This window comes from Callospermophilus lateralis, chromosome 11 (assembly GCF_048772815.1).
Source record: "Callospermophilus lateralis isolate mCalLat2 chromosome 11, mCalLat2.hap1, whole genome shotgun sequence".
Taxonomy (NCBI): Eukaryota; Metazoa; Chordata; class Mammalia; order Rodentia; family Sciuridae; genus Callospermophilus; species Callospermophilus lateralis.
Genome location: NC_135315.1, coordinates 39,111,297 through 39,137,857, shown reverse-complemented (window position 1 = coordinate 39,137,857; position 26,561 = coordinate 39,111,297). Strand labels below are relative to the sequence as shown.

Below are 26,561 nucleotides of genomic sequence, written 5' to 3'. Positions count from 1 at the left end.
CCATCCAAGCTCCCATTCAAACATCGCTGGGCAACTGCGGTGTGTGTCACTGTCTCCTGTAGATGGTGAATGGACTCATTCCTCTGCTCGTCACTTTGCCCAGGGCCTGGCACACAGGTGGAGTCTCTGTGAAGGTTTTTTAGATGAGGAAGGACTTCAGGAGAGGGAGGACTGGGTAGGAGAAGGGGATCGGGTGGTTAGCTTTCAGGGGGCCCTATTTTCTAACATCTGCCCAAGAAAGAGATGAGGATCTGATGAACAGGCTCAAAGTGGGGAGGGATGAGCGTGGCGTGATGTGGAGACCACAGGGACACCTGTGCTGGGAGGAACCGAAGGCGCGTTCAGCCAGCCATGGGAGGGAACTGGAGAGGTGCCCAAACTTGTTTTCCAGAGATAGTAGAAGCTGTGCGTGTGTGCTGTACAACTGAGCTCAGGAAACCTTAGAGCCAGTAAGACAGCGCGAACCCAGGGCTTACAGGAGGAAATGAGAAATGAAGCCTCTCGGACGCAGGCGCTGAAAGTAATGGGCAAAACAGACCGCAAGCTGCCAGCGAGAACCGCTGGAGGCTAATCAGGAGGGGTTAGGGATTTGAAAGAGATGCTAGCTTCTTCCAGAAGGATCAGTGGTACCGGAGAGAGAGAGAGTGAAATCCTAAAGTAACCGCATTGCTTTACAAATGTCCAGCGATCGCATGAAAAGAGCTAAGGTGATGGGTAAAGTTTCTGCACTTTCTAGAACAGCGCGGTCCAGGGGATCTTTCTGCAAAGAAGGAAATACTCTGGAACCTGTGCTGTCCAAAGGAGTAGCTACGGGTCGTGATATGGCTAGTACCATTGAGGAACTGGATGGAGCTTTCGTTTTCATTAAATCAAATGAATTCAACCCACGTGGCTAGCGGCAGCCTTGGACGGCACAGTTCTAGAATATCCAGCTATGAAGCAGCCCTCTCAGCCCTGCAGGAGGGATGAGGACTCCACCATCTTGCCTTCCTAAGTGGGTGTCCCTTGAGGGTGGTTTGTCACCTGAAGGTGACTTGGGTGGGGTTCTGAGCACAGAAGCATGCATATTCATGGCCAGACTGTGGTGGCTGCAATCCTGTGTCCCCTGGGTGTTGCTTACCCTAGGTACTTATTCCAGAGAGACCTTGTTTTTGGTTCTTGTTGGAACTGCCCCTGGCTTCCTTCTGTGGATTGCTGTACAGGTTGGTAATGAACGGTTGGCCCCTAAATCGCTGCCCTCATACCCCCAATTCTCATCCATTTCCTGGACATGGCAAAATTATTTAGAGCCAAGTTATTACACATAGACTGCTAGATCCAAAGGGGACCTTAGATTACCTACCTCAGAAGTTCCCAAGCTAAGATGGCACATTAGAATCATCCAGAGTGTTCAGAATTATGATTGCTGGGATTCGCCCCCTGGAAATTCTGGGTGGAGGGAGCCCAGAGATCTACATTCTCAGGAATTCTGACAGAGGTTTTCTGAGGCCAACCACATTTGGGCAAACAGTGATTTAAATCCACAAAAGGGAAACACCTTGTTTGTTTTGGCAAGTCAGGAGCAGAATGAGGACTTAAATGTACATCTCCTGATTTTTAGTTCAGTACGTTTTCTACCCCAACAAGGAGTGTGGTCCATTTAATGCAAGCAGATGTCCTGGTTCATACCTCTGGGGTTCTACAGGGGGAAGGAGGAGAGGGAATATCTTTTTCATTGTCATGTTCCCTAAATCCCGTAGCACAGTGGCTGGCACAGAGCAGAGTTCTATAAACACAGAAGGAAGCAAACCTCCTCTGTGTGGGTCTGCTCTTCCCTGCCCTCTGATGTACTAGGTATCTGCCAGGGTTCTGATCCACCCTGGGAAACGCCAGCTGCCTGTGACTCTGGAGAGGCAGGTGAGGCTGCACATAGGACAGCAACAATGACCGTTAACGATAACTGATGACACCTACATAATTTGCGGGCCCTAGTACAAAATGAAAATGAGGAGCCCTTGTTAAAAATATCATTAAACAATATTGTTAAAAATCTATTTGTAAAAAACAAATTATTATAAAAAATAAAGAAAGGGCTTCCATATGGTGATCACACAGCGTTAAACCAAGCATATGGTCCTTCTGAGCCCAGGGGGCCCTGTGTGGCTGCCCTGGTAGCCTGATGGGTGCTGGACAGATTGTGCAAATCCTCCTATGACTCCCATCATCAAATGCTTCAACACTGAATTCCTTCAGAAGAATGCAGGCCCCTGGTGCAGTGAAGGATTTGTTTACACATCATGAACACCAGGATCCAAAGCCCCAGAGAGAGGAGAGGGAGCCCAGAGACAAGGAAAGCTGTTGCACACATGGCGTTAGGAGCCCCTGTTAATTGAGACCAAACTGAAACCCAGGCGGCTTCACATGCAAGACTGTGCGGAACCAAGAGGAGGCTGGTGCAGCGAGGGCCACCTGCAGCAGCCAAGTTCTCCCACGCTCTTCAGGAGGACGGCTGCGGCCAGCGCGAGGTGAGACCTACCTGGGGAGGGGTTCTCTGTGCATGCAGAAAGGATTTGGGAGCTCTGCTGGAGCAGAGACGGGAGCGTTGGGCAGAATGCATAATGGGGCAGGGAAAGTACATGGCAATAAAAGAAGCTTAAATCTTTAATCTTTGCAAATTACAGGAAACACGCCAAGGAAATAAACACTGGAGAGAAGGAAGAAGAAAAGCTTCTCTGAAAAGCCGGGGGAATTTTCTAGGCTCAGGCAAGGGATGCGTTGATACAAAGCAATCTTGTTTGGAACAAAGCTGACTTGATAACAATGGCCAGGTGAGGGGCTCACTTGGGAGTAGTGGACAGCAGGCAGGCGGCACTGAAGGGGGTGTCTCACAGTACAGGAGGGGCCCTGTGCAGGACGGCTGATTCCTGCCCCTCCTCTCCCAGTGGGTCCCCACTCTCAGTCCACCCTGGAGTCTGACTTGCAGGGATAGTGTTAATGGACTGCCTTGTCCAGTAGCTTCTGGTTGGCATCAGTCAATGGTAACCTAGGTAGGAAACTGGACGGGAGAAAGGACAGTCAGGCTGGGCTCTGAACTCAGCCTCTCAACTCTATTTTCTGGGTCACTGTGGGGTAGTTTACTGTCACTGGGTTGAGGGGCTTGGAGGGAGCTCTCCACACCGCTCTCCCTCTGGCTTCTGGTACCAGCTCTGTTTCCCTGTCCCTAGGAGTGGTAGTGGCTCTCTCTGCCTTCAGTCCCAGGATACTGACCACCCTGGATCCCTTTCCCAAGCCTTGCTGACTCCTTTGTAAATAGCCTTTAAATTTTTTTAAATGAATGAATAGTAATTATATATAATAGTGTGATTCATTATGACATATTCATATATGCACAAAATAAAATGCCCATAATTGATCAATTTCATTCCCTAGTACTTCCCTCCTTGATCTGCTCTATTGGTTTTTCTTCCATTTCCATGAGCCCCACCCCGCCTTTTCCCTCTCTAGTTTCCATATGTGGGAGAAAACATATGACCCTTGACTTTCTGAGACTGGCTTATTTCACTTAGCATGATGTTCTCCAGTTCCACCCATTTTCCTGCAAAAGACGTGATTTCATTCTTCTTCATGGCTGAATAAAGTTCCATTGTGTATATGTACCACATGTTCTTTATCCATTCATCTGTGGACAGACATCTAGGTTGGTTCCATGACTTGGCTACTGTGAACTGTGCTGCCATAAACATGGGTGTGCATGCATCACTATAGTGTGATGACTTTAACTTATTAACACCCAGGAGTGGTAGAGCTGGGTCATGTGGTGGTTCTGTCCTGGTCTTTTGAGGAAACTCCACACTGATTTCCATAGTGATTGTGTTAACTTACATTCCCAGCAAAAATGTCTAAGAGTGCCTCCCCACCCTGCCTCCCATATCCTCCCATATCCTTGCCAGTATTTATGGTAACTTGTATTCTTGATGATTGCCATTCTAACCGGAGTAAGAAGAAATCTCAGTGTAGTTATGATGGTCATTTCCTTGATTGCTGAAGATGTTGAACAATTTTTTTTTCATATGTTTGTTGGCTCCTCATAGTCCTGTAAGTAGTCTTGCATTAACCTCTCCTGGTATCACCTGGTTTGAAGGTGCTGCTCATTTCCTGCTTGGGTACAGATTGGTACTATCCTGTGGGCTCTCTCTTAGTCTTGAGAGACAGCAGAGTCCCCTCTGTGGTACCATTTGTGGAAGGACAGCCATTACATTTGAGGATGCTCAGGGATGAAGACCTGTCACCTGTGGGGGCACACCATGGTTCTCGCAGCATATTCTATATTGATTAAAAACCACCTGCTTGTGGATTTCATCCCTGATCCTAGCTCTACCCCATCTTCCACTACACACCCCTAAAAGGATCACCCCAGAGAGGAGCACTATATTCTGAAGAGGCAGAGATGCAGGCCTCTCCTACCTGGCGGGTCAGAACCACAGAGAGCCTAGGACAGGTGGTTAAGTGCTTGGGGGTCTGGACAAAAAGAAGTGTGTGTGTGTGTGTGTGTGTGTGTGTGTGTGTGTGTGTGTGTTTGTGTGTGAGAAAGAGAGAGAGAGAGAGAGAGAGAGAGAGAGAGAGAGAGAGAAATTGTCTCTGAAATGTACAGTCATTGCTCTTATTTCTTTTGTCCCTAAAGCACTTTCTAAGATGCTGCTTTGGAGTTTATAGAAACTAGAAGAAAGAACTGGCCCCAGTGACACGGAGCTGGTGCTTTATACCACTCCACGTTGGCTCCCTCATTCACTGGACCATGTTGTATTAAGTGTGCGCCGTGGGTGTGTCCACTGGTCAAGGACCAGAAGCCCAGCAGCAAACCAGGCAGAGTCTCTGTCCTCAGGCAGCCCACATTTTGGCTGCGGAGACAGGCTCCATACAGGGACGTGTGCGCCATTAGGCCAGCAGGGCAGGTGCTGGGGGAGGGGGAGGTGGGGGAGGGGACTGGGCCAACACTGCTCTCTTGGATGGGAGTTGGGCACCGCCTTTCTAGGTGACCGGGTTTTATGGTAAACCTGAGTGAAGGGAGCAGGTGACCCACAGATGATGCAGGGTTAGAGGGGACAGCAATGCCGAGACCCTGAGACAGGTATGCGTCTGGCCCATTTTAAGAAGAGCAAGGAGTCTGCGGTGGAGTGGCCGGTGGTCAGAGGCCAGCTGATCATTTTATTAACTCTTCAGGTGGACACCGCCATTTTACAGAGGGATACACAAAAGTCTCAGAGAGGTCATCTTGCCCTGGCCACCACAAAGCAAATCCAAGACAGAACCTCTGTCCACTTGGCTAAACGGCTCTTTGCTTTCTTATATGTGTCCCCTTGAACAGATGCTCAGTGCAATTTGGTGCTACTGGCCCCATTCTGCATTGGATAGGGAACTTTCGGGACTTTGCAGGACAGGATCTTGAGCCACTAGGCTTTGAATCCTGTCTGGAAGATGGCAGACAACAATCTTGGCAGGGGTCTGGTAAGCTTTGGGATTTTCCCCAGACTCCACTGTACTGGATTTCCAGTCATCCCGAAGCTGATGTCAAGAGCTCCCCTGTGTGACACAGTATTTTGTTTTACATTTTGCTCATCTTATAGAGGAAGAAACCAAGCTCAGTGAAAGTCAAGGACAGATTCCTGGCTACCTACAATTTTGGAGTTAGGAGAGACCCAGACTGTTCTTTAACTAACTTCTCAGTGGGAAGAGTGAGGCCGGCAGAGAAGGGAGCAGCCCATGGCGGCAGGGATGGCTACTGGCAGCTGGGCAGAGCCTGAGATCCAGGGTCTTCACTTCTCATCTTCCTCTGCCCTTTGCCAGATGTCCAAAAGACTCAGTGGTCCCAGATGACAAGCCTGTGATCTACCCGCTGTAATAATTTGGTTTACAGTGGGCTGTGCAGACTTTGCCCTTTTATCTCGCAGTTCAGGGAAAACTCATTAAGTGTGAATTGGAGACAGTGATAGGGACAAGGGTCCCAGCCCTCGAGAGCCAAGGTAAAGAAGGCCTGTTGAACGCTCTTTCAGGTCCTCAAGATATACTCTCTTGGTCCCTGCTCTTCTGCTTGTGCCAGAGAAATTCAAGAGGACAAGGTCTGGCGAGGGAGGCAGCAAAGTGCCTTAAGAAAAACACTGGCTTGGAATCAGGGACCTGGGTTTGATTCCCCACCATACTATTTTATAACTGTGTGACCTCATACAGGTTGCATTGCCTCTCTGAGCCTTAGTTTCCTTTCTGTTAAAACCCAGTTGGGGCTGGTCTCTCAGGCACTTTTAGCGCTAATTTTCTATGAATTGGGGACCATGTATAAATCTCTTAACCTCACTGCATCTCATTAAAAAAAAATAGATTTAAAAAACTGGATGCGGCTGTTCAGAACTCACATCAAATCAGAGAGGCTGATTTTCGTCAAGATAGCAAGAAGAATCCACAAATTGCTGCTTATATAAAATCGGCTAGGGCATGTCTTGTCCTCCCTCTCTGCCCCTCCCTGGCAGGTCCAGTAAATCATTCTTAGGCAAGAAAATCCAAAGCCAGCCCAGAGATGGGAAAGCTCATGCTCGGCTGCACACAGGTGACATTTCCAGGCGAGCAGAACTTCTGGAGGAGAAAATATCAGCATCGTGTCCACGTGCTGCATGGGCTGGGATCGTCTGTCCTGGGTGGCAGTATGATGGAGCACAGCGTCCTCACCAATGCCTCCAGGAGGTGCTACTGGGTGGCCACAAGAGTTTGGTGAAAGCCACGAACTCCAGTCCTTTCTGCAGAACCACAGAGCTCATGGACATTTTAAAGACACCACGACATGGTGAAAACATGCTACGTTGTGTTGAACCCGGTTCCCCGAGGCCACTGGACTTCTTCTTCATTTTTAAAGTGGAGAGGACAGAGGTGGACGGAATCAGAAGATGTGAAATCAAACCCTCGTTCCATGACTTATTAGCCATGAGATCACAGGGCAGTCACTTCTTGTCACTCCCTCATTGTGTCAGAGACCTGTGGTTTGGAACAGAAATCTCCCCCAAAAGCTCATGTATTGAGGCTTGGTCCTCAGAGTGGGAGTGTTCAGAGGTGGGGCATTTTTTTGGGGGGGGTGGGGGGAGAGTGGATCATGTAGGCTCCAGTCTCATCTCGTAATTTAACAGGCTACTGGGAGGTGGTGGAAACTTCAGGGCAGATGCTAGTTGGAGGAAGTAGTGATTGGAGGTGTGTCTTTGAAGCGTATCTTGGAGCTCTGGCCCCTCTTTTCTCTCTCTTTGCTTCCTGGCTGACATAAGGTGAGCACCTGTGTTCCACAAGCTCCCTGTCCTGACGTTCTCTGTAATTGACTATGGACTGAAACCTCTGAAGCCATGAACCAAAATAAATCTTTCCTCTTTGTAAGCTGATCGTCTCCTGTGTTTTGTTGTAGGAGCAGCAAGCAAATACAACTGCTTATCACATCTGTTAAAAAAGCTAATCTGTTAAAGGATTAAAACAGCCGGAGACAGGGAATCTTAGTATGAGAATCAGGCAAAATACAGGTAAAGTTCCTTATACTCTATAGGGCCATGTGCCCGCTTTGGGGAAGGAGATAGTAATGTTAGGTCTTGGTTATGTAAACAAGGAGTGGGGGGCTGGGGATGTGGCTCAAGCGGTAACGCGCTCACCTGGCATGTGAGGGGCGCAAGTTTCGATCCTCAGCACCACATAAAAATAAAATAAAGATGTCGTGTCCACCGAAAACTGAAAAATAAATATTAAAAATTTCTCTGTCTCTCTCTCTCTTAAAAAAAAAAAAGGAGTGGGGCTGGACCTACATTCTTGCTAAATAGGATACTTGCAAAACCTACATTAGTGAGGTGCTGTGCATGGAGTTGGGTCTAATCCTATTACAAAAAGATTTATCCCAAGGATTCTTTAAGTAATATGTTTCTCTAGTGCATTCAGGCTCAAAGAGTATAAATTATTAATTATTTGATAAGAAATGCCTAGGTTCTGGGTGGGCAATCAGCATGTGGGAGAGACCACCCTTGAAAAGCCACCAGGAAGGGCCATATCTCTGAAATGATGCAGGAAGTTAGTGGATGATTAAGATTCTATTTATAAAAATTCTTGCTTATAAATGCTGAGGGTGAAGGGAGGTACAACATTTTGTTGAACTCTGTTCCGTTTGCTGAATGGATCGTGTAGTATAGAGACTGTGATGTGATTATAGAAGCCAAAGTCCATCCACGGCATTCATAGCTACTTTTTGTTGTGGAATATTTTCTCAAATAATAACTGGAAGCACCATCGTTTTCACGTGAGGCGATTCTGGGGAAATATTTCAATGTTAAGTAGGGCATCCTCAGCTTTCCAAGGGGCTGGAAAAGGTGGTCTAGATCAGAGTTTCCTACACCGGAGTCACTGGGGGAGTGTTTATGAGGCACATTTCAGGACAGGCCTGAAATTCTATGTGTCTAACAATCTCACAGGTGAGGCCAATCCTCCTGGTTGGAGGACCACAATTCGAGTTGCAGGATTTGTGCATGAACACCTGTGCTTTAGCAAAACATACCAGGCTCTTGGTGATTTGACCTCTACCTAGCTGCTCCAATACACCCAGAGCCATTTTTGGCCTTGGTCCTTCTTCCTCTCCATGTTAGGGACCTCACCTCCCCATGGCCCCACATTCTCCTCTGACTCCCACACTCTTTCCAGCACCCTGGTCAACAGGCCTGAGACTGGGACCAAAGTCATTTCCTCTCTGAAGCCCCTTTGAGAGATACATTTTTCCTCCCCTCTAGAAGGAGTTGCCCTTCCTTTGCTCTCAGTCTGTCTTCTATCTGTCACAGCGCTTGATGACACTTAAATATTCACGTGTTCTCTCGCCGGACTGCAAATGCCTGGCACTCCTCAGGCACTTTATATGAAAGCTGTTGGATGAACGGGTTTCCATCCACCGTGTAATAGTATATAGCTTTCCTTAGATAGTCCTTAGATTGTGAATTCTTTGAAAACCCGGACTGGGTCCATTATCTGTAGCACTGGAGTGTCCAGCACATAGTAATTGCCCAAAGGAGATGTATTCATTAGGGGACATGATCCCTGGGGGTGAGTCTGTTTTGTAAGCTTCCTAGGTATTCACTGTGGACCACTGGCTGGCTGGCTGGGAGTTTTAACAAAATCACCTATATTTTCTGCATAGCACTTAGCATGTGCATTGAGCAAGGTTTTCCCCAAATGAGAAAAGCCAGGCACCTCTGGCTGTGGAATGGATGCCTGTCCCCACTGATGCTTCTGATTTATGGAATCATTTCTCCAGAATCCTCAGGCACATGTGGAGACCCCCACCAGCACATGGGCCCACTCTGGGGAGTAAGCATCCCATCTCAGCTGGCCTCTCCGAACACAGGCCAGAGTTTACCCTGGAAGCCGAGAAACCATAGCAACCACTGTCAACATCCACTCTTGCCTTGTGCCATTTGTAATGGGGGAGAGGAGACATGTTACCCTTGATAGTTGCTCAGGCCTCCCAGCTATGTTGAAAATTTATGATTATTTTTAATTTAACTTTTATTTTTATCAAAGCAATCTATGTACATAATTTAAACAGCCAAATGGTACTGCGAGGCTTTTAATGAAAAGCATCAGTTTCCTGCTCCACCTCTCTCTACCCCCTGAGCCCCACTCCTCAGGGGCTGCGACTCCCAGCTCACTGCTGGAGCCATTTCTTGTGGTGCTCATGTTCCTATTTCCACGGGTATCAACTGCTTGGCAGTTATTTCTTGGTTGTAAAAAATAAATTTAGATATTATCCACTGAATTCCTATCATGGAAGGTGAGGATGTGAGATTCCTGTCTGGAGGTGCTGAACTATTTTTCCTTTTCCTTTCATCCTCTAAGGATGTGTTTTGATATTTTGGTTCTATCTGTGTCCAGCTTTGTTTTTATTTTATTTTATTTTTTGGTACGAGGGACTGAACCCATGGGTGCTTTATCACTATGCTACACCCTCCAGCTTTTTATTTCTTTGAGACAGGGTCTCCCTAAGTTGCCCACACTGGACTCAAATATGAGATGCTCCTGCCTCAGCCTCCCGAGTCACTGGGATGACAGGTGTGCACCTGGCTGGATGACCAGCTTTTTTCTTAACTATGGCTGTGTAAATATCGCCCACAGTTCAGCTTGGTGTTGTGTGATGCTATTTTGTCTTTCTATGTTTTGTCTGCCTTGCCTTTTGTTCTCTGGTCTGTTTGACTCACCAGGTACCTATCACTAGGAATCCCAGGCTCTTGGGCAGATCTGTGAAACACCTCTCTGTTTAGCCAGAACCACAAGGTTCGTCCCTTTTGAAGCCAACAGGTGCCTGCTCCAGTTTAGACTGGCTGCTTTCTAGGTCTCCTGCTCAGCGGTCTCCCAGGTTTTTCTTTTCATCTATGTCTGGGAATCTCCTTAGGCTAGATCTCTTGTCTCCAGAATCATATGTGATGCTCTTTCTTGGTTGATTCTCTCATCCTCCAGTAATTTCTGGAAAAGTCTATATGGGAGATTTGCTTTTCCAAACCACATTCTACCCTGCACTTCCTTTGCAGTTTGCTGAGTTAGGATTCTGTCTTAGAAAATAAAGATCAACCCCCTTTCCCACCAGGACATGTTGCCTTCCATCTTCAATTGCTTCTATCCAGAAGCCCTGGGCCATTCTGATTCTAGATTCCAGATACATGACTCTCTTTTTCCTTTTCAGAAATGGTTAAGATTTTCTCTTAGTTTCCATTAGCCTGAATTTCACAAAGATGTGTCTTGGTCTGTTGTTTAGCCACTATTACAGACAGGACTTGGCCAAGTCTTTCAATCTGGAAGAACATGAACTTCAGTTGAGAATTTGGTTCACATTAGTTCTTTCACAATGTGTTCTTCTCCGTTCTCTTATTTTTTGTTATTCTAGAATTCCTAGTAGCAGGCTGTTGGATTTTCTGGATTGACCCATATTTTATTTCTCTCCTATTTTCTGTTTGTCTTTTTTTAAAAAATATTTTGGCAGTGTTCCCCAATTCCAATTCTTTTATAGATTGTTTTTAATACCTGCAATCATAATTTTAATTTTGATTTTTTCTTCTCTGAATGCTCCTTTTTAATAGCACCCTGTGCTTGTATTTATGGATGCAGTTTTGTCTTTTATCTCTTTTGAGAATTTTAATTAAATCATTTTAATGTTTCCTTCTGCTTCCTGCATTTATTTTTCATTTATTAAACCCTTATATTGCCTAATTTTATCAAGCACTTTTCTAACACATCATAAATATTAACTTGCTTCTATCTGCCTAAAAACACTATGGAGTGGATAACAGTACTCCTACTTCAGAGGTGATGAAACTGAGGCTCAGAGAGGTTAGATAACCTGCCCAAGGTCAGACAGCTGGTAAGTGGAACAGCTGGGATTTGAACCTGGGCCATCCTTGTTCTACAGCATCTACAACTTATACAACTTAACAGTGATCTCTATCTCACAATGTTTCCTTTCTGTTTGGTTTGGGTTTCTTTCCTGTTAATAGTTTCCCTGGAGTGCCTGACTCTGGTGGTCCATTCATGGTTAAGAGGCACTTAAAGGCTGCTCAGCCCTTCCTGTGTGTGGGACTTTTTGAGGTATGTCATGCTAGGGCCTAACGAGGCTGAGGCCTCCTGACATCATTATCTGTGGTATGTCTCTCTTGATTTCTCCATTTCTCCAGGAAAGAATATATCAAACACCTGCTTGGGGTGGGTGGAGTTGTATGAGCAGGTACCCCTGCTCAGTAAGCAGAACTCCTCCTCTCCCTGGTATCTGCTTAGCATCAGGCTCTCAGCTGGGCCTAGTCTCCCACATCCAGAGCCTGTCTGTCTGTCTCCTGGGGCAGGAGAACAGTCTGTCTGCCTGCTTTGGGCTCTGGGATGATGATACCTGGGGCACCCCAAAGCTCCACCTGTCATCCTCATCTTCAGCAGCTTCTGAGGCCTCCGACTCCCGACCCTTCCTGGGGGCTCTGTGTTGAGACGGTGGGGCCCTTATTTTCTAGTGCAGGTCCTTACTTTTCAGCCTGGTCTATTCTGCCAAGCCAGTGACCACTTAACCATCTGCTTTCCACCTTCCACACGTTTGCTGACATCTACTGTCATTGTCCTAGTGGGTTTGCACTAAAAATAAAATACTTGATTTCTGTTTCGGTGGGTTGGGGAGGGAGCATCCCCTAAATGATAATGTCCAATCCACCATGTTTAATCAGAAATCTAGATTGTCAGCTCTGAGACTCGGGAGCTCTGCAGACACATCATGAGCTTCCTGCACCATCCCCGCAGAAGGGCCAGGGATGCTCAGAGCTGGTCTCTGGAATGGACACAATCATAGAATCAACCAATACTTTTTAAACCAATAATATCTGCCTCCCATCCAGTGGTTTTCAAACTGGGCTCCATGGAACCCTAGGGTTCCTCAGGGGTGCCCAGGTGTTGGCCATAGGAGTAAGGGAGAAAGCAACCTGAAGGTCTGCTTTCATCTGTTTTATATCTGGGGACTGTACTATAGCTTTTATTCAATATAATGATTCCATTCTTAAAAAAAAAATAAAAAAGAGGAACAAATAGAAAAAGAGGATTGCAACAGACCTATCATTACATGCCATTCTCTCTCCAGGGTTATTGTGCAAACCTTTTTCCCTGAGCTATTTTAATGGCAGTTGTTTTTACAATCACAATTTTGTGGAGAGAGCATTGCTTTGGGGTTCCAGTATGGGTTTTAAGCTTGATTCGACTGTTTAACTTGGTTGTGTGCCCTTGGGGAGCTTGTTCAACCTCTCTGGGCCTGGTTTTTTTTTTTTTTTTTTTTCATCTTTCAATAGGGATTGTCACCTTGTTAGCAGGGGAACCGGAAAGATTCATGGGGCAGACTCTTCATGATACATAGTAGCTGCTCATCAATGTTACTCCTCCTTATCCCTGGATCTGGGAGTATACACCCTTGCAACATTACATCAGTCCAAGATCCCTGACATTTTGGGGCTTCATATTTTAGTGGGAGGGACAGACAATAAAATATAATTAAGTGAATCATGTGGAACTGATGAAGATGATGCATGTCAGAGAAGCAACGAACATATTGAGCTCATGAGGAGGGATAAGGAGTGGACAAGTGGGGTCACAATTTTAAACAGGGTCAACTTCATTGAAAAGGTGATGTTTGAGCAAAAACTGGACAGTGAAGCAATTAGCCATGTGGATATCTGAGTAAGGAATCCAGATAGAGGGAATAGGAATGCAGATGATCTAGAGCAAGAGCGTTCCTGGAGTATTTGAGAAGCAAGAGGAAAGTCAGCGTGGCCAGAGCCAAGTTAATAAGGGGAGAGTTGAAGGTGATGAAACCAAAGGTTAACAAGAGCCAGATCTTTACCCCTTATTATAGCACAGATTTTAAAAATAATATCTATGCCCAAAAATACCTGATATAAAATCATATTTATGTACTTTTAATTCTAGGATTTGGGAAAAAAATCAAGGCAGAATCTGTTTGCTAAAATGTGCATTTGGTATTGAAATAAATGAGAAATAGAAGGACATGGAACAGGAAGGCCCTCCTTGTGGTCCTTCCAATGTTTGTATCCATTTAGAACTAGAGCTCCCTGTACAAGATTTTGGCTTCCTCAGATGGCAGCCCTCCCTGTCAGCCCCACCTTGTCCAGTGTGGCCAGTCACGGGACTATCTGCTCCAATCACCATCCACCCAGTGTACTCAGGGTCGATTTCAGGATCCTCTCTGGAATACACTCCCCTGCTCACTGATTGGTCCAGAGGTGGTCACCTGACTGAGCTGGGCCAATGATTCCCTTCCCTGCTTGTTTTTTTTTTTTTTTTTTTTGAAACAGGAAATCAGCAAGATAGTCAAAATAGTCTCTTGCTGGCGGTAGGATCTATAAAATACAAAGAGAAAATCAGTATTTATTGGAAGCCATGTGTGTGGAAAAAGCCTGCTTCTAGTGAGACAGAATGAAAGAGACTCTGAGAGAGGAAGGGTGAGAGCGTCCTGGGTTCCAGTTGTCTCGGGCTGCCTCCTTGCCTCTCCTGCTGGCTGGTTGTTGAAGCTTGCCTTGGATTCTGAGGGCAATACAATTCCTTTCAAGCCTCAGCTTGTTTGATTCAGGTTCCTCTCATGTGCAACCTAGATAACCCACTGCCTATTTCTTTCATCTTTGAAGTTACTCAGAGGTATCTACACAGAGTTTCATTTTTAACAACCTCCCACCTGCCTTCAATTTAATTTCCTTTAGAAAAACTCTGGCCATGAAATCTGTACTTCTATGGTCTAGGATGGTTTTTCTGAAAGTGTGTTTTGTGAGCTCCTCCATGGAAAATATTTCCATGGACAAAGGAATAAAATAAATATGGCATGCAATATTTCTCTCTTGGAGATTCATAATGTAGCATATTAAAGAATTCCTGCAAAGAATAAATGTGCATGATGCTGTCAAACACAGAATCTTTGGGTTCTTTTCTGACCCTGGGTCCTTTTTATTTATATAACACATAATATCACCAACTCCTGATGCTCCAGAGGGTCCATTTTTGGGGCTATATTTTCAAGGTCCACATGCAACTGAGTCCGCCTTCTTTAAAATAGCTTATTATCAGGGTGCCCCACACAGAAGTGTTTGTCAAAGGAACCCCCTAATGTGGGGTCTTATTAGCCTGGAGGAAGGGATAGTTTGGATAATGTTCAGAGCATCACCTTCTACTCACTAAGCATACAGGTGTTGCCTTTTTCCGACTCATTCATTGGCACCATATGTGTTGATGGTGGTCTGACAAACCATTGCCACTTCCTGCAAAGGTCCTGCCTGTTAGTTGGAATTTCATCCAGAAGAGAGGTTCCCTTGCTGCTTCCTTATCTTTCTGAGAGGTGAATGTTTGTAAACCAGGATAAGAATGTATCAGAGGCTCTCTTTAAGCAGAAATGGGGCTTCCAAGTGTTGAATGGTCCAAGACCCCCATCACAGATGTGGGATATCTGGAATATTCTGTCTCTGGGATATTTGGACTCACCTCCTGGCTGTCATTACTACCTTTCCCCTGTTTGCAAAGAGCACTCAATCGAGCCTTTAACCCATCCTGCAAAGTGTGGGCTTTATTCATCTCTATTTTACAAATATGGAAACGGAGGCTCACCCATTTTGTCTTCAGTCACACACACAGGGAAGGAAAACCTGGAGCTGACCTTGGGTCTGTCTGCCCTACCATGCTATTCTCTCTGTCCTGTTACTCTGCCTCCAGCAACATGCTTCCAGAGGCTACTCCCTCAATAGCCACATTTCAATTCCTTTTTTTCCTACCATCACACACATAGCTCCTATGAGGACCTGGGTCCTTCTCCTGGGAATGAGAGGTGGGACTGTCAAGGAAGCAAGATGGCCTCTGTGGGGCCATGTGGCTTGACACTTCAGGAAGGTTGCCTTCTGATGACAGTAGCAGGGCCAGACCTGGCTGGGCTCACAGGCCTGGGGACCAATGACCAAGCAGTCAGATGTGCCTGTGCCTCCTCAGGTGGCTTCACAGATAAGCATCTATCAACCTGCCAGGACCCACTTCTCATCCTTCAGCAGGGTGCTGGCTTTATTCTCACCCATGTGGGATTCACTCTGCACCCCTGCCAGCCCAGGAGATAAGTAGCCTTGAGGTAACCAGAGACTTCAGTGCTCAGTGGCTTCGCAGCCTGAAGAAGGGTACAGTGGAGGAGGAAGCCTTGACCAAGAACTCAGGTGCTAGATCTCAGTGACCTGGAGGAAGAGAGCTAGCCTCAGACTCTTTCTCTAATGGTGATAGACAGCTTTGCCTGTCAACTCAAGGTCATGGAGAGGGAAAGGCCAAGAATGAGGAATATCACAGCCCCAGAGAAATGTGGGAGGTGGCTGCAAAAATCTTGGCCATGAATGTACTGCCAACTTCAAGTGTATCATGACTTCCTACCAGGCCTCTGGGAAAAGAACAGGTTTGGACTACGTAGATAGTCTCAGATGTTCTTTCCTGCACTGACTGTGGTTTGAGGGGGCAGAAGGTACCCTTCATAGGGTGGCTTTTTGGTCATATCCCTTTCTATCAGTGACCAGTGCTTGGCCCAAGGCCAGGTATCCACAGGGAGGTGTGCTATGTGAGGGTGTCTGTGATGGAGGTCCTGGCATTGAGAATGTGTGTGTATTTGTGTACATATGCATGTGTATGTGCATATGTCTATGCATGTGTGCATGTGTTTGGGCGTGTTTTTGTATGTGTGAGTGTATGTGCATGCATTTGTGTATGTGTGTGTATGTGCTTTTACTCTTGAATCAAGGTAACGGGCTGGGAAATCTGTTACCATGGAAGGATATCACTAACTTCTGCTTGGGCCTTGGGGGTGAGGTCTCCAGGATTCAATTTTTTCCTTCTTTCTCTTCTTTCCCACAAGTGATTCAGTAAGCACATCTATTTTAGTGTCTGCAGGAAGGGCCTTGCTTTGGGGACCCAGACCCCAGGACCCAGGATTGTTTGAAGGCTCTGTGGTCCCAGGATGCAGCCGGGCCTCAGGATGTTCTGGAAAGCCAGGCCTGTGCACCAGCTCTTGTGGGTGCTGGAGCTCAGCAAGAACACAGATCTTCATTCAGTTGCATGTGGGGCCTGAAGGGAGGGGCCCTTAATTAACAAGAGTGGACAGGGTCCTCGGAGCATCTACCCAGCAAACACTGACGTGTCTCAGTGCACGGGAGCTGCCGCAGGGCGCTGCTGAAGTAATGCGTGTGAGGTCATCTTATTTTGAATTGAAGGTGCAGGGGACTAAGATCATGTGAGGCCAGTGGTCATGCTCACTTGTCTCATTGGGGAACTCAGATGCAAGGTGCAGGGAGCAAGGAAGAGCAGATGGTGGGAGAGAGCTTGGCATCTGCAGCCAGCTGTCCTTGGGGGTGACTGGGAGATAGCCTGGAAGGCGAGGCTAGACCTCTCCCAGTGGGAGGCATCACTAGATGGGGCCAGCAGGATGCAGGGCTGGGCAGCTTGGCCTCCACCCCTTCCTCACTTCCCACCTGAGAGTCCAGGGTCTCCCTCCTGCTGGATCTCCTCTACCCTGCCCCCTCTCTGGGCTCATCTCTTGACCCCCTGATTCCCCCCATTATGCCTTGTACTCTGCTTGACTTTGACTTCAGATCTCTTTTGTATCCCTGGTTCCTCATCTTGGGCACAACGGCTCGACCATCTCTCCCTGGTGAAATTGCAGAGGCTCCCAGCATTCCTTGGCCTATGGCTGCTTCACTCTAATCTTGACTTTGGTCATGACATTGCTTTCTCCTCTGCCTGAACTTCCTGTGCCCCTTTACGAAGGTGATGATAACAGGCCCACCCAGATAATGCAGGACAATCTCAGGATCCCATTCAAATACCCTGTCCCTGATCCCCATTCTCTGTAATTGTATCTCCTCTGCTAAGCTGTGATCATGGACCTGGGTTTTTTAACACCCTTACTTGGGTGCAAAACTTGAGAGCATACATGGTTAATGATTTTTTTTTTTTTTAGATTGAAAAATAAGAAGTAAGAAATGAATGCATGAAAAAAGTTCCAAGGCCCAAACACATGGGTCCCCAGGGGCTCGCACAGGCATGGTGCTGTGTTCCTGAGTTGGCGACCTTTGGTTTTCCAACACCTCTTGCAGCTCCTTTTCCTTCCCCCAGGGGGCAGGAGTTTGCTCTCCGTTTGGATGGATGGTCCAGCTGGGTGGTATTCAAGACAGCTGGGAGAGGAGGAGCCTGGTCTATCCCGTTTTTTTTCTCTGGAAATCAGGCCACTCACGGCCCGACCACAGCTGTCCTTAGAGCCTTCCTTCAGGGCTCCTCTTCAATACCTCCCCTCCCTCATCTCACCTTCCAGCTCTAGTCTTCCCATCATCTGCTCCTCTCCCACCTAGAGAAGTCTGAGGAGACCCAGGGTGACACTCCCATGCCAGGGACACCTTCACCATTCACCGGCATGTCGCCAACCCCTTGCTGGAGAGCAGCCCTTCTAGGGCGGGCCAAGACAGCCCAGCTGGGCCACACCGGTACTTCTGAACCAGACCTGCACCCTCGCCACCACCCCAGTCCCTGGGCCCCGCTCACCTGTCTCTCCCCAGATGGGCAGGTACTCATCTTGCTGAATGTCCAGCATGATCTCCAGCCCGTTGCCCGTCCCCCCCTTGACCGTGGTGAGCAGAGGCTTGCCATCCTCGCCTGAGTTAAACATGTAACACTTCCCATATTTTGTAAACACCTGAAGGAAAGAAAAGAGAGAGAAGCACATGATGATTTCACACTGGGCTCCAGAGATTGGTGAGACCCCAGAAGTCCCACAGCAGGCTGGTGTCCCCACAGCCCATTCCAATCAACCCCTCTTGGAGTCCAGTGATTTCTCAGCCTGATCAATGGCTGGACTTTTGCCAAGTGAGATTCTGGTATCAAAGGATCACTCTGGACACCCTTTGGGGCTTGTTGAATGTGATCTGCTCTCCTGGAAGGTCCACTTCGAAGCATCAAATATTATCTCTAAGTTTCTGACCCTTGAACCCACACAACTAGACCCAAGCTCTGTCCTGGGCTCCAGACATATGGATCGCACTGTTTGGTGTCCCTCAGATGCTCCGTGCTCAGCATGTCCCAGACAGAACAGATCTCCTTCCTTGGCTTCCCCACTCCAAATGGACAGTTGTCTTATACTCTGTCCCAGGGATAGCACCACCACCTGCAGAGGGGCTCAAGCCAGACCCTCAGAGCCACTGTCCACTCTTCCTTATCCCTATGTGCAATCAGCAGCAAGATCCATCACTGCTCTCTCTAAATATGCCACGAATTTAGCCTTTTCTATCCTGCTATAATGTACTACCTAAATAATTCTTGCCTGGGCTTCCCTGGTTTCCTAGCAGGCCTCCTGGGTTCCAGACAATGCTGTCAGCCCAGCCCCTAAGTTAACTGTGGCTCCCTCTTTGTGAAATGCAGACCTGATCATGTTACTCCAGTGCTAAGAGTCCGATGGGCTGCCCCATCCCCTTTAGTCTAAAATCCAGATCTTCCATGCCCGGTCTTGTAGGATGTGCTCTGCCTGCTCCTTCTCCCTTCCGCCCTCCTGCCTCCCACCAGAGTCCTCAGGTGCCTATCAAAAATAAACTCAGGGACTGCATCTGCTTGCTTACTTTTGTGTCTTTCTCTGGTGGCTAGCAGTTTCTGTCACTTGGGGGGTGCTCCACAGTATATGGCAAATGAGTGAATGATCCAAGGAATGAGTTGGGGGTGGAGCCTGAGCAAACAACTTGCACCACCTCCAGCCGTACCTGGCTGCTTCACACACTTCCGGTTTCTACTTGCTGCTTCTACTGCCCCTACCTCCTTTGCTTGATGAAAGCAAATTTACAAAGACATCGCGTGAAGGTGTGGAGAAGCCCAGGGCAAGGAATGTGGAAATCTTCCTCCAAGTTTTGGCATTGCCCCCTATTAGATGTGTGACATTGGGTGGACCAAATAAACCCTCCCAGCCTCAACTTCTCCATCTATCAAATGGGGGTTCTGGTCCTTGAATTTTCCACCTCTCAAGGTAATCCAGAAGATCAAATAAGGCAATACATGCAAAAATGCTTTGAAAACCAGAAAAGCTTTCTACAAATGCAATGGGTTATTATGATTATATAACTGCTTTGGAACCTCCTGCTGAAGCCAAATTATAACCAGCAAAATTGGCTGGATTAGAGCCAAGCCAAATGTATTGGCTTCCTTCAGACACTGAGATTTGGGTCCAGGACCCCCTCCCTCCCTGACCATGCACCCTTCCATGTCCCATCCTGGAGCGTGGAGGCTGTAGGGAGCCCCTTTGGCTTCTCATCCTTAGTGCAGGGTAGGTAAGTAGCAGAGGTGAGCTGAGACTGCCTTCCTCATGCAGATCTTGATAACTGGATGCAAGGAAGGAAGATGGTCTTCTACCATGTACCAAACACCGTGCTAGACACGTTTCCTGTAGAATCTCATTTAACCCTCACAACTATGACCATGGGTGGGCACTGCCATTCCCATTGTGGAGAGGAGGAAACCAAGACCCAGAGAGGTTAAGTGACAGCTAGTAAGCAGAGAAGCTGGGCTTCAGCTCCCTGTCTTTCCTGTTCTAACACGTGCACTCTTTCTGGGTGTGCTGTCCTGAACCAGTGGAAACATACCACCACCCCCTGCCTTACTTTTTCTATGTCATTCATTATTCACGTCCATGTACTCCCCACCTAGTGCAAGGGTTATGAAGATTGCAAAAAAAAAAAACAAAAGAAAAATACGAGGCCTACTGTCTGCCTTCAGGACTTAGAAGAAGGGCCAGAAAACAGCAGATTCTATGTTTTTCTCCACTCTACCAAACAGCTCTGAGTCCCTGGATAGCTGCACTATTTCAGGACAACCAAGAGTCACTCTCCCAGCTTCATGGTGTGGGAGAACAGCTGGAATTAAGGCAAAGTCTAAAGCAAACAGTCTTTCAAAGAACCAAGTTTTATCATCACGACTGCATATAATGATTGAACTTGTATAATGAACTTGTCCCCTGGAGAGACGCTCTTGGGGACCACTGTAATGAACAGATAAGAGCATTTTATAGCTAGCACGTCCATTGTAAGGGATTGGACACATCCGGAGTGATGTCTGGGGTGTTCCAATAAGACCTTTTTCTTGTAGATACTCTAAATATCCTGTCTTCAAAATTACTTGGAATACAAATTGGTCTATGGTCATGAAGAGGTCTGTAAGTAAATTTCAGCTTAGCATCAGATTATTGCAAATTCCAAGCTCCTGGACTTTTTCCTCCTGCTTTGTTTGGTCTTTGATCTTCGGGACCCTGGGCTGGGGTTTGAATGCAGTGTCTGCGCTCACAAAGTCGGCTGTGATCCTAGTCCTGCCTAAACATGCTGGATGTTGATGGCAAAGGTATTGATCCTCCCCAAGCAATCAAGGGTGACAGAGTGTGAGAGCTGAGAGCAGGCTTGGACATGGTCTCACTTACTTACTTCACAGGTAAGACAAGGAAGACGTGGGAGAGAAGTAGCGACTTGCCCAAGGTCACAGAGCAAGGACATGTCCCATTGCGACCCTGACTCCTAATTCAGCCTGTTCTTCCTTTACTCCACCCTTCCTCAGCTTCCCCACTGATAAGAAGAGCTGCAAGATGCAGGGGAAGCTCTGGTCTCTCTCATCTGAACTTCAGTGCATCACTGACGGGGGGTCTGCTCTGCAGACACCGAGTGGGAGCTGAAGCCTCGTGAACTGAAGTCTTTCCCTACAGAGGACGCAGTGGACGGGTCCTCAGGTCCTTGCAGTGGGGAGTGAACAGACACTTCTTGCTCGCCATCTCCACAGCCCTTACCAGAACCCCTCCTAGCCCAGGTGACGGCTCCTGCCGGTGCTCAGGTGTCAGGCTGCTCTTTCCCATCCCTCTTCCTGGGGACAGGGTGCTTGGGCAAGTTCACAAGTATACCAGTGTGAGTGACCCAGGTCAGCATTGGTCAGCGGTGGGGAGCCAGAGGTCACTAGAGCCAAGCCTGACAGATGGACAAGTTAGAGTCTCCAATGGCCAACTTCTTTATCAAGTCAGAACCACCACTAGGAGGCAGCCTAAAGCCCTCTGCTGCTCCTGTTGCATTAGGAGCGAGTCCCAGATCCTCTCTGCAACCCTGCATGGTTGTATCCATTGCTTCCTCCCCGCCATAGGCTTCCCACATACTTCGGCTCCCAGGAGGTCGGCAAGCCTTCCAATGAGCCATTCCAATGCCATTTCTTCTGCTGACCATGTTCTCCAAGCATGTGCTGTGCCTGGCCAGACCCTGATCATGCCTCAGTTTGAAAGCCACTTCCTTAGAGAAACCTTGTTTAACGACGCCCCTGGCTGGCTCCCAGCCTCTACTTGAGCTGAGACTTTTTTGTTTTACAACCTCCTAGTCCTTCGTTTTTCTTTCATAATGTATATCAGTGTGCAAGACGAGATGGTTATTTATGTGCTTGTTTGTTGAGGTTCTGAACTAGAGCAGATGCTTCAAGAGGGCAGGGACCTCTGCACACTGTCTCTGTTTTGTTGAGTGGATGAGTAAATAAACGAATGGGCTCCAAGGTGCGGCTGCCCTGCGTCCTCTTGCCCACCTCTGGCAGGCACCCTCAGCATGGCAGGCCTCTCCTGGTTCTAGCCTGGTTGGTGCTGACACCTTACTGAACTCCCCATTCCTCCTTTCTCCATGGTGGCCTGCCCAGCATCCTCCTTCATTGCCCCTGAGATTTCCTGTTTGTTTTTCCATAAAGGTATCAAAGGAAATGATCCTTTTTTAGGAACTAAGATGGTGGGGGACGATTTACCTTTCTGGATGCTGGTGAAGGAGCTCAGAGGAAGCCTAGTGCCGCTGGCCGCGTGCCTTTGCCGGCCTCCCTGCCTGGGCTGCTGAGACGGCCGCTCCTGTCTGGCTTTTTCTGAGGATTATTTTCCTCTGGGCTCAACATCAAAGGCTACTGAGCTATTTACACAGAGTGCAATTTTGCTACAAACTTGGGACAAGAGGAGGCTCTCCTTCCCCATTTCAGGGCATAATGACATGTAAGTGTAACACATGCTTCAAATTTACGCCTTATTGCCCCCAGCCAGAAAATACAATTTATTTAACTCCAGACTGTCAGGCTGAGCTCCCTATTCTACAAACCTGCCATTCTCCTGGGCATTTCTCTGCCTTCCTGGGAAGAGCTGACAGCCCCATTGTGGATGGCAGGCTGGTTTGCAGGTTGCTAAGAGTCTGGAATTGCAGAGTTAGATTGGTCTGTAAAGAATTGAAAAAGGTGCATATTTCAAACCTGGGTCTTCAGGAGTGAGGGAGTCTTCTGTGATGAAAACAGCCCCAAGACCATCATCTTCATGGCTACTATTTGCAGAGGGCAGTACTATGTAGAGTCTGTGTCTATGAATTTCTTCAACTTTCTCAATGACTATGAAATCAGAGAGAGGGAACTAACAAGTCCTGAGCCTCTACTCTGTGTTACCCACCTCTTGGCACTTTCATAGATACTATCTCACTCTTAGTTATGGTCCCAACCATAATTATATATGATGGGGAGGCATCTTATTGTCACATCCGGCTACTGGAGATCACAGTGCAGCGAGGTAGGCTGAACTCATGGGTGAGAACTTTCCATTCAGGTTAAAAGGAGGGAACGATGGGATTTAAAATAGGGAACGATGGGATTTTTATTCAGGCAGGATGGGATCCAGGCAGCTCAGTCACAGCTTGTCAATCTGTGGTCCTGAGCACATCATGTACCATTCCTAATACTTGCCTCCTCTTCTTCTGCAAACCGGGTATCACTATCTTGCCACGGGGCTGTAGGGCCTCACGGGGAGAATGTGAGTAGATCTGTTTGGAAGATTGCAGAATAGCCATCTTCACTAGCTATGAACAGTACCAGGAGAGAGGAACTCTGTTCCCCTCAGCAGAAGAGAGATGAACTAATTAGGTTGTAGGGGTGGGTCAGAGATGAATTGAGGCACGGGAGCCGTGGGGTTCCTGCCTTGCCAATACTCCCACAATACCAAATCCATCTTAAAGTATTTAGAAGAGATGAAAACAGCTACATGCCACTGACTGCTTATTTCCTAATAGCATTAAGCCTACAGCCAAGGAGATTCCCGGGGCCCAGGAGTCCTGCAGGGAAGGGGGATGCTTCCGTGACTGAGACACACTCTGAAAAATCTACATTGAATCTCAACAGCAGAATGGTAATCAGTTATTGATATAGCAGACACCACCAATCTGAAGCTGCTGTGTTCTAAATCAATAAAATGTGGAGGTGGAGATGGGAAGAGAATCATCTGGTAACTTCTAGAGGAAGTTGCCTGGATCCAGAGATGGACTTTGCTGCTTCTTGCCCCCACCACGCCCTAGAGTACCTTCAGTGCCTGCCACCCCGTGTAGCTGCTGTCATTCATCTGCTCTGTTTTACAGATAAGGAAGGCTGAGCCAGGACACAGAGCTGGCAGGCTGAGAAGCCAGGGTCCATCTCCCATTCCCTCATTCCCAAGCCGATGCTCTTTGCTCCCCAGTTTTGGTAGTGATAGCTCCCACCTTCCTCTTCTCCCAATCTGTGCTGGTCCCAGCAGACTGTTGAGATTGGTGCTTCCCTGACTTTAGGGCTCTCCCACTGGCATTGGTAGGTACACCCCGGAGTCAGAGGGTCTCCCCCAAGTGCCAGACAGTTTTTGCATATGTGGAGTCAGTCTAAGACTCAGAGAGGTGAAGTGACTTGCCCCAGGTCACACAATTAGTCTGGGAGGATTTGATTTGGGCTTGCTGGCTAGAGCCTTCTGATGCACCTGTCAAGGGCTGGAGACAGTGATGGAGATCCCATTCTGGGAGTCGGATCTATAAAAGTTGCATGTCTCGGGCTCAGAATCCAGGCTTCGTGTGACCTGTTGGGGCATCCTACCTTCCAGAGCGTGCGAAACCCCCTTGCAGGGAAAGGTTAGGAACAGATGTGATCCACGAAGACACAGTTTTCTGGTCCAATTAAAAAGGCAAACAACATTTCTACACCATGTACCTACTTAAGAAAATAAATTATGTATAAGCCCCCCGAGGAACTGTGGAAACATTCACTTAGCATAAAACTAAGGGCCTTTGAGCTTCCAACCTTCTAACCCACTCCTTAATCCTGACCTTTAGGGAGGCTTGTAGCCAATGAGCGTCTCCTGTGCTCTTGCTTATTACACTTGAAGTAGATGAAATGGAACTGCTCCAAAGTGCCTCTACAGCCCACACTCCACCGACTCCCCCACCCACCGCAGCGCTTTCCTTGAGTTGATTCAGCCTTCTTCTGAATGAAGTCACTGAAATTTCTCATTAGGCTGTTTTCAAAATAATGTGCTCGTTTAAGCCATTTACTTGGCTGGTTTTGTTTTTCTCTTGCAAACATCTCAACCCATTTCACACGGGGGTAAATGGGAGTGTCTGAGAAATGGGTTTACCAGGCTTCTGAGTAAACAAAACGAACCTGTTTTTCGTTTTCTAAAGTTGCAATTAAGGTGTTTGATATTAAATACAGCTGGAGGGATGAGGCGGCATGGGGTCTGCGGGGATGTTTAGCTCTTTGAAGGCAAGGAGGACGCCTTAGCCCGAGTGCTGCCGGCCCCTTCATCTGTCCCCGTGGCAGGGAGTTGGACCACCTATTATATTCTAAGAAGTGTCCTCTGAATGTACATCCCCCTCCGCCACAAGGATATTAAAAAGGTGATTTCAACAAAAAAACCAGCAAAAACTCTGCATGATAGGTGTTATTCCTGGGGATGGAGGAGACTAGGAGCATGCCAGCTCTCTTCCCTCTCCTTGCCTCCCCAGCAGGAGGCCACCATCTTTCCCAGAACATCATTCATGTCATTTCCACCAGAGGCTGCTTTCTTTCTTGGGAGGAGGGAAAGACATGAAGAATCGTTGAGCATGTACTATGTTTGAGTGGCACTGGGCTGACGGCTGGAAACACTGTCTGTGAAGGCTCACAGAGCTCTTTGATGTAGCTGTTATTCTCTCCAACTTGCAGATGAGGAAACTGAGGCTCCGAGAGGTCCAATGTCTTGCCCAAGGTCCTAATGCTAGGGAATGGCTTGTTTGATGGGTCCCTTTATATCATGTAGGTAATATTAGCATTGTTAGAAGGCGGCTTAGAGTTATTTGAAGAGTATAACATGGTAATGAGACTGGTCCCTTCTCCACGCCCTGGAGGCCATCCTCTGGGACCTGACATTTCCTGTGGCTGGCTTCACTTGAAGGCAGAGGCCCTCTCATCTCCTGTCTCCAAGATGGAAGCACAGCCAGGGCCTTTTCCACTGGGCAACTATCCAAAGAGCTTCAGACTGTGCAGGATTCAATGTGTGAGCTTCTGGAAGAAAGAGCATCGAGTGATGGCAAATCTGTCTGTCTGTTGGGAAAACACAAAAGGAGCTACGGGTGACTCTGAGCGTCCTCCTTCCATTCCAGCACGTTGCAAGCAAATGTTCTCTTGGTGGACCACGCACCAAGGCAACTTGCAAGCATTCTAATAGTTCCCCGGGAAAGATACTCAAAATGCAGGTCCTCTGCTGAAGAATCCACCTAACACCTCACCTGAGAATCTCAAACTGGGTCCAACATGAGATCAGGAAGTGGAATGTGGGGCACCAGAAGCCTCTCAATTGAAATGCACCTCCTCTGGCTGGGGATGGGCACCTGGGCTTGGTGGAAAGTTCCAACAGGACTCCAGGACAGGTTGGCGGCTCTCTTGCTCTCTTTCTCTTTTTTTGAAGTCCCTGCTGTCAGTCTCCTGTTGACAGTAGGAGCTGGGTTATTTTCACCTGTGGATTCCCAGGACCTGGCTCAATACCTGGCTCGTAGTAGGCATTTAATGGGAAGTTTGGGGGAAAGAAAAAAATTTTCCTCCAGCATGGAGTTGGGAAAAAGGCAAACCTGGCTTGCAATGCTGGTTCTACCCCTGATTTGGAGAAGTAATTTTTTTGAATCTTCATACCTCATCTTGGAAATCTCAATAACAGT

At 47.5% G+C, this 26,561-nt stretch overlaps 1 protein-coding gene across 2 annotated transcripts in view; it reads right to left on the bottom strand.

Moving 5' to 3' along the window:
• Asic2 (acid sensing ion channel subunit 2) overlaps positions 1 to 26,561 on the bottom strand; it is a 1,040,515-nt gene that overhangs the window by 64,536 nt on the left and 949,418 nt on the right. For both annotated transcript variants that reach the window (XM_076870238.1, XM_076870237.1), the window contains exon 2: positions 18,109 to 18,259. In XM_076870238.1, the coding sequence (XP_076726353.1) occupies positions 18,109 to 18,259 (151 nt within the window). The remainder of the gene's footprint in view (positions 1 to 18,108; positions 18,260 to 26,561) is intronic.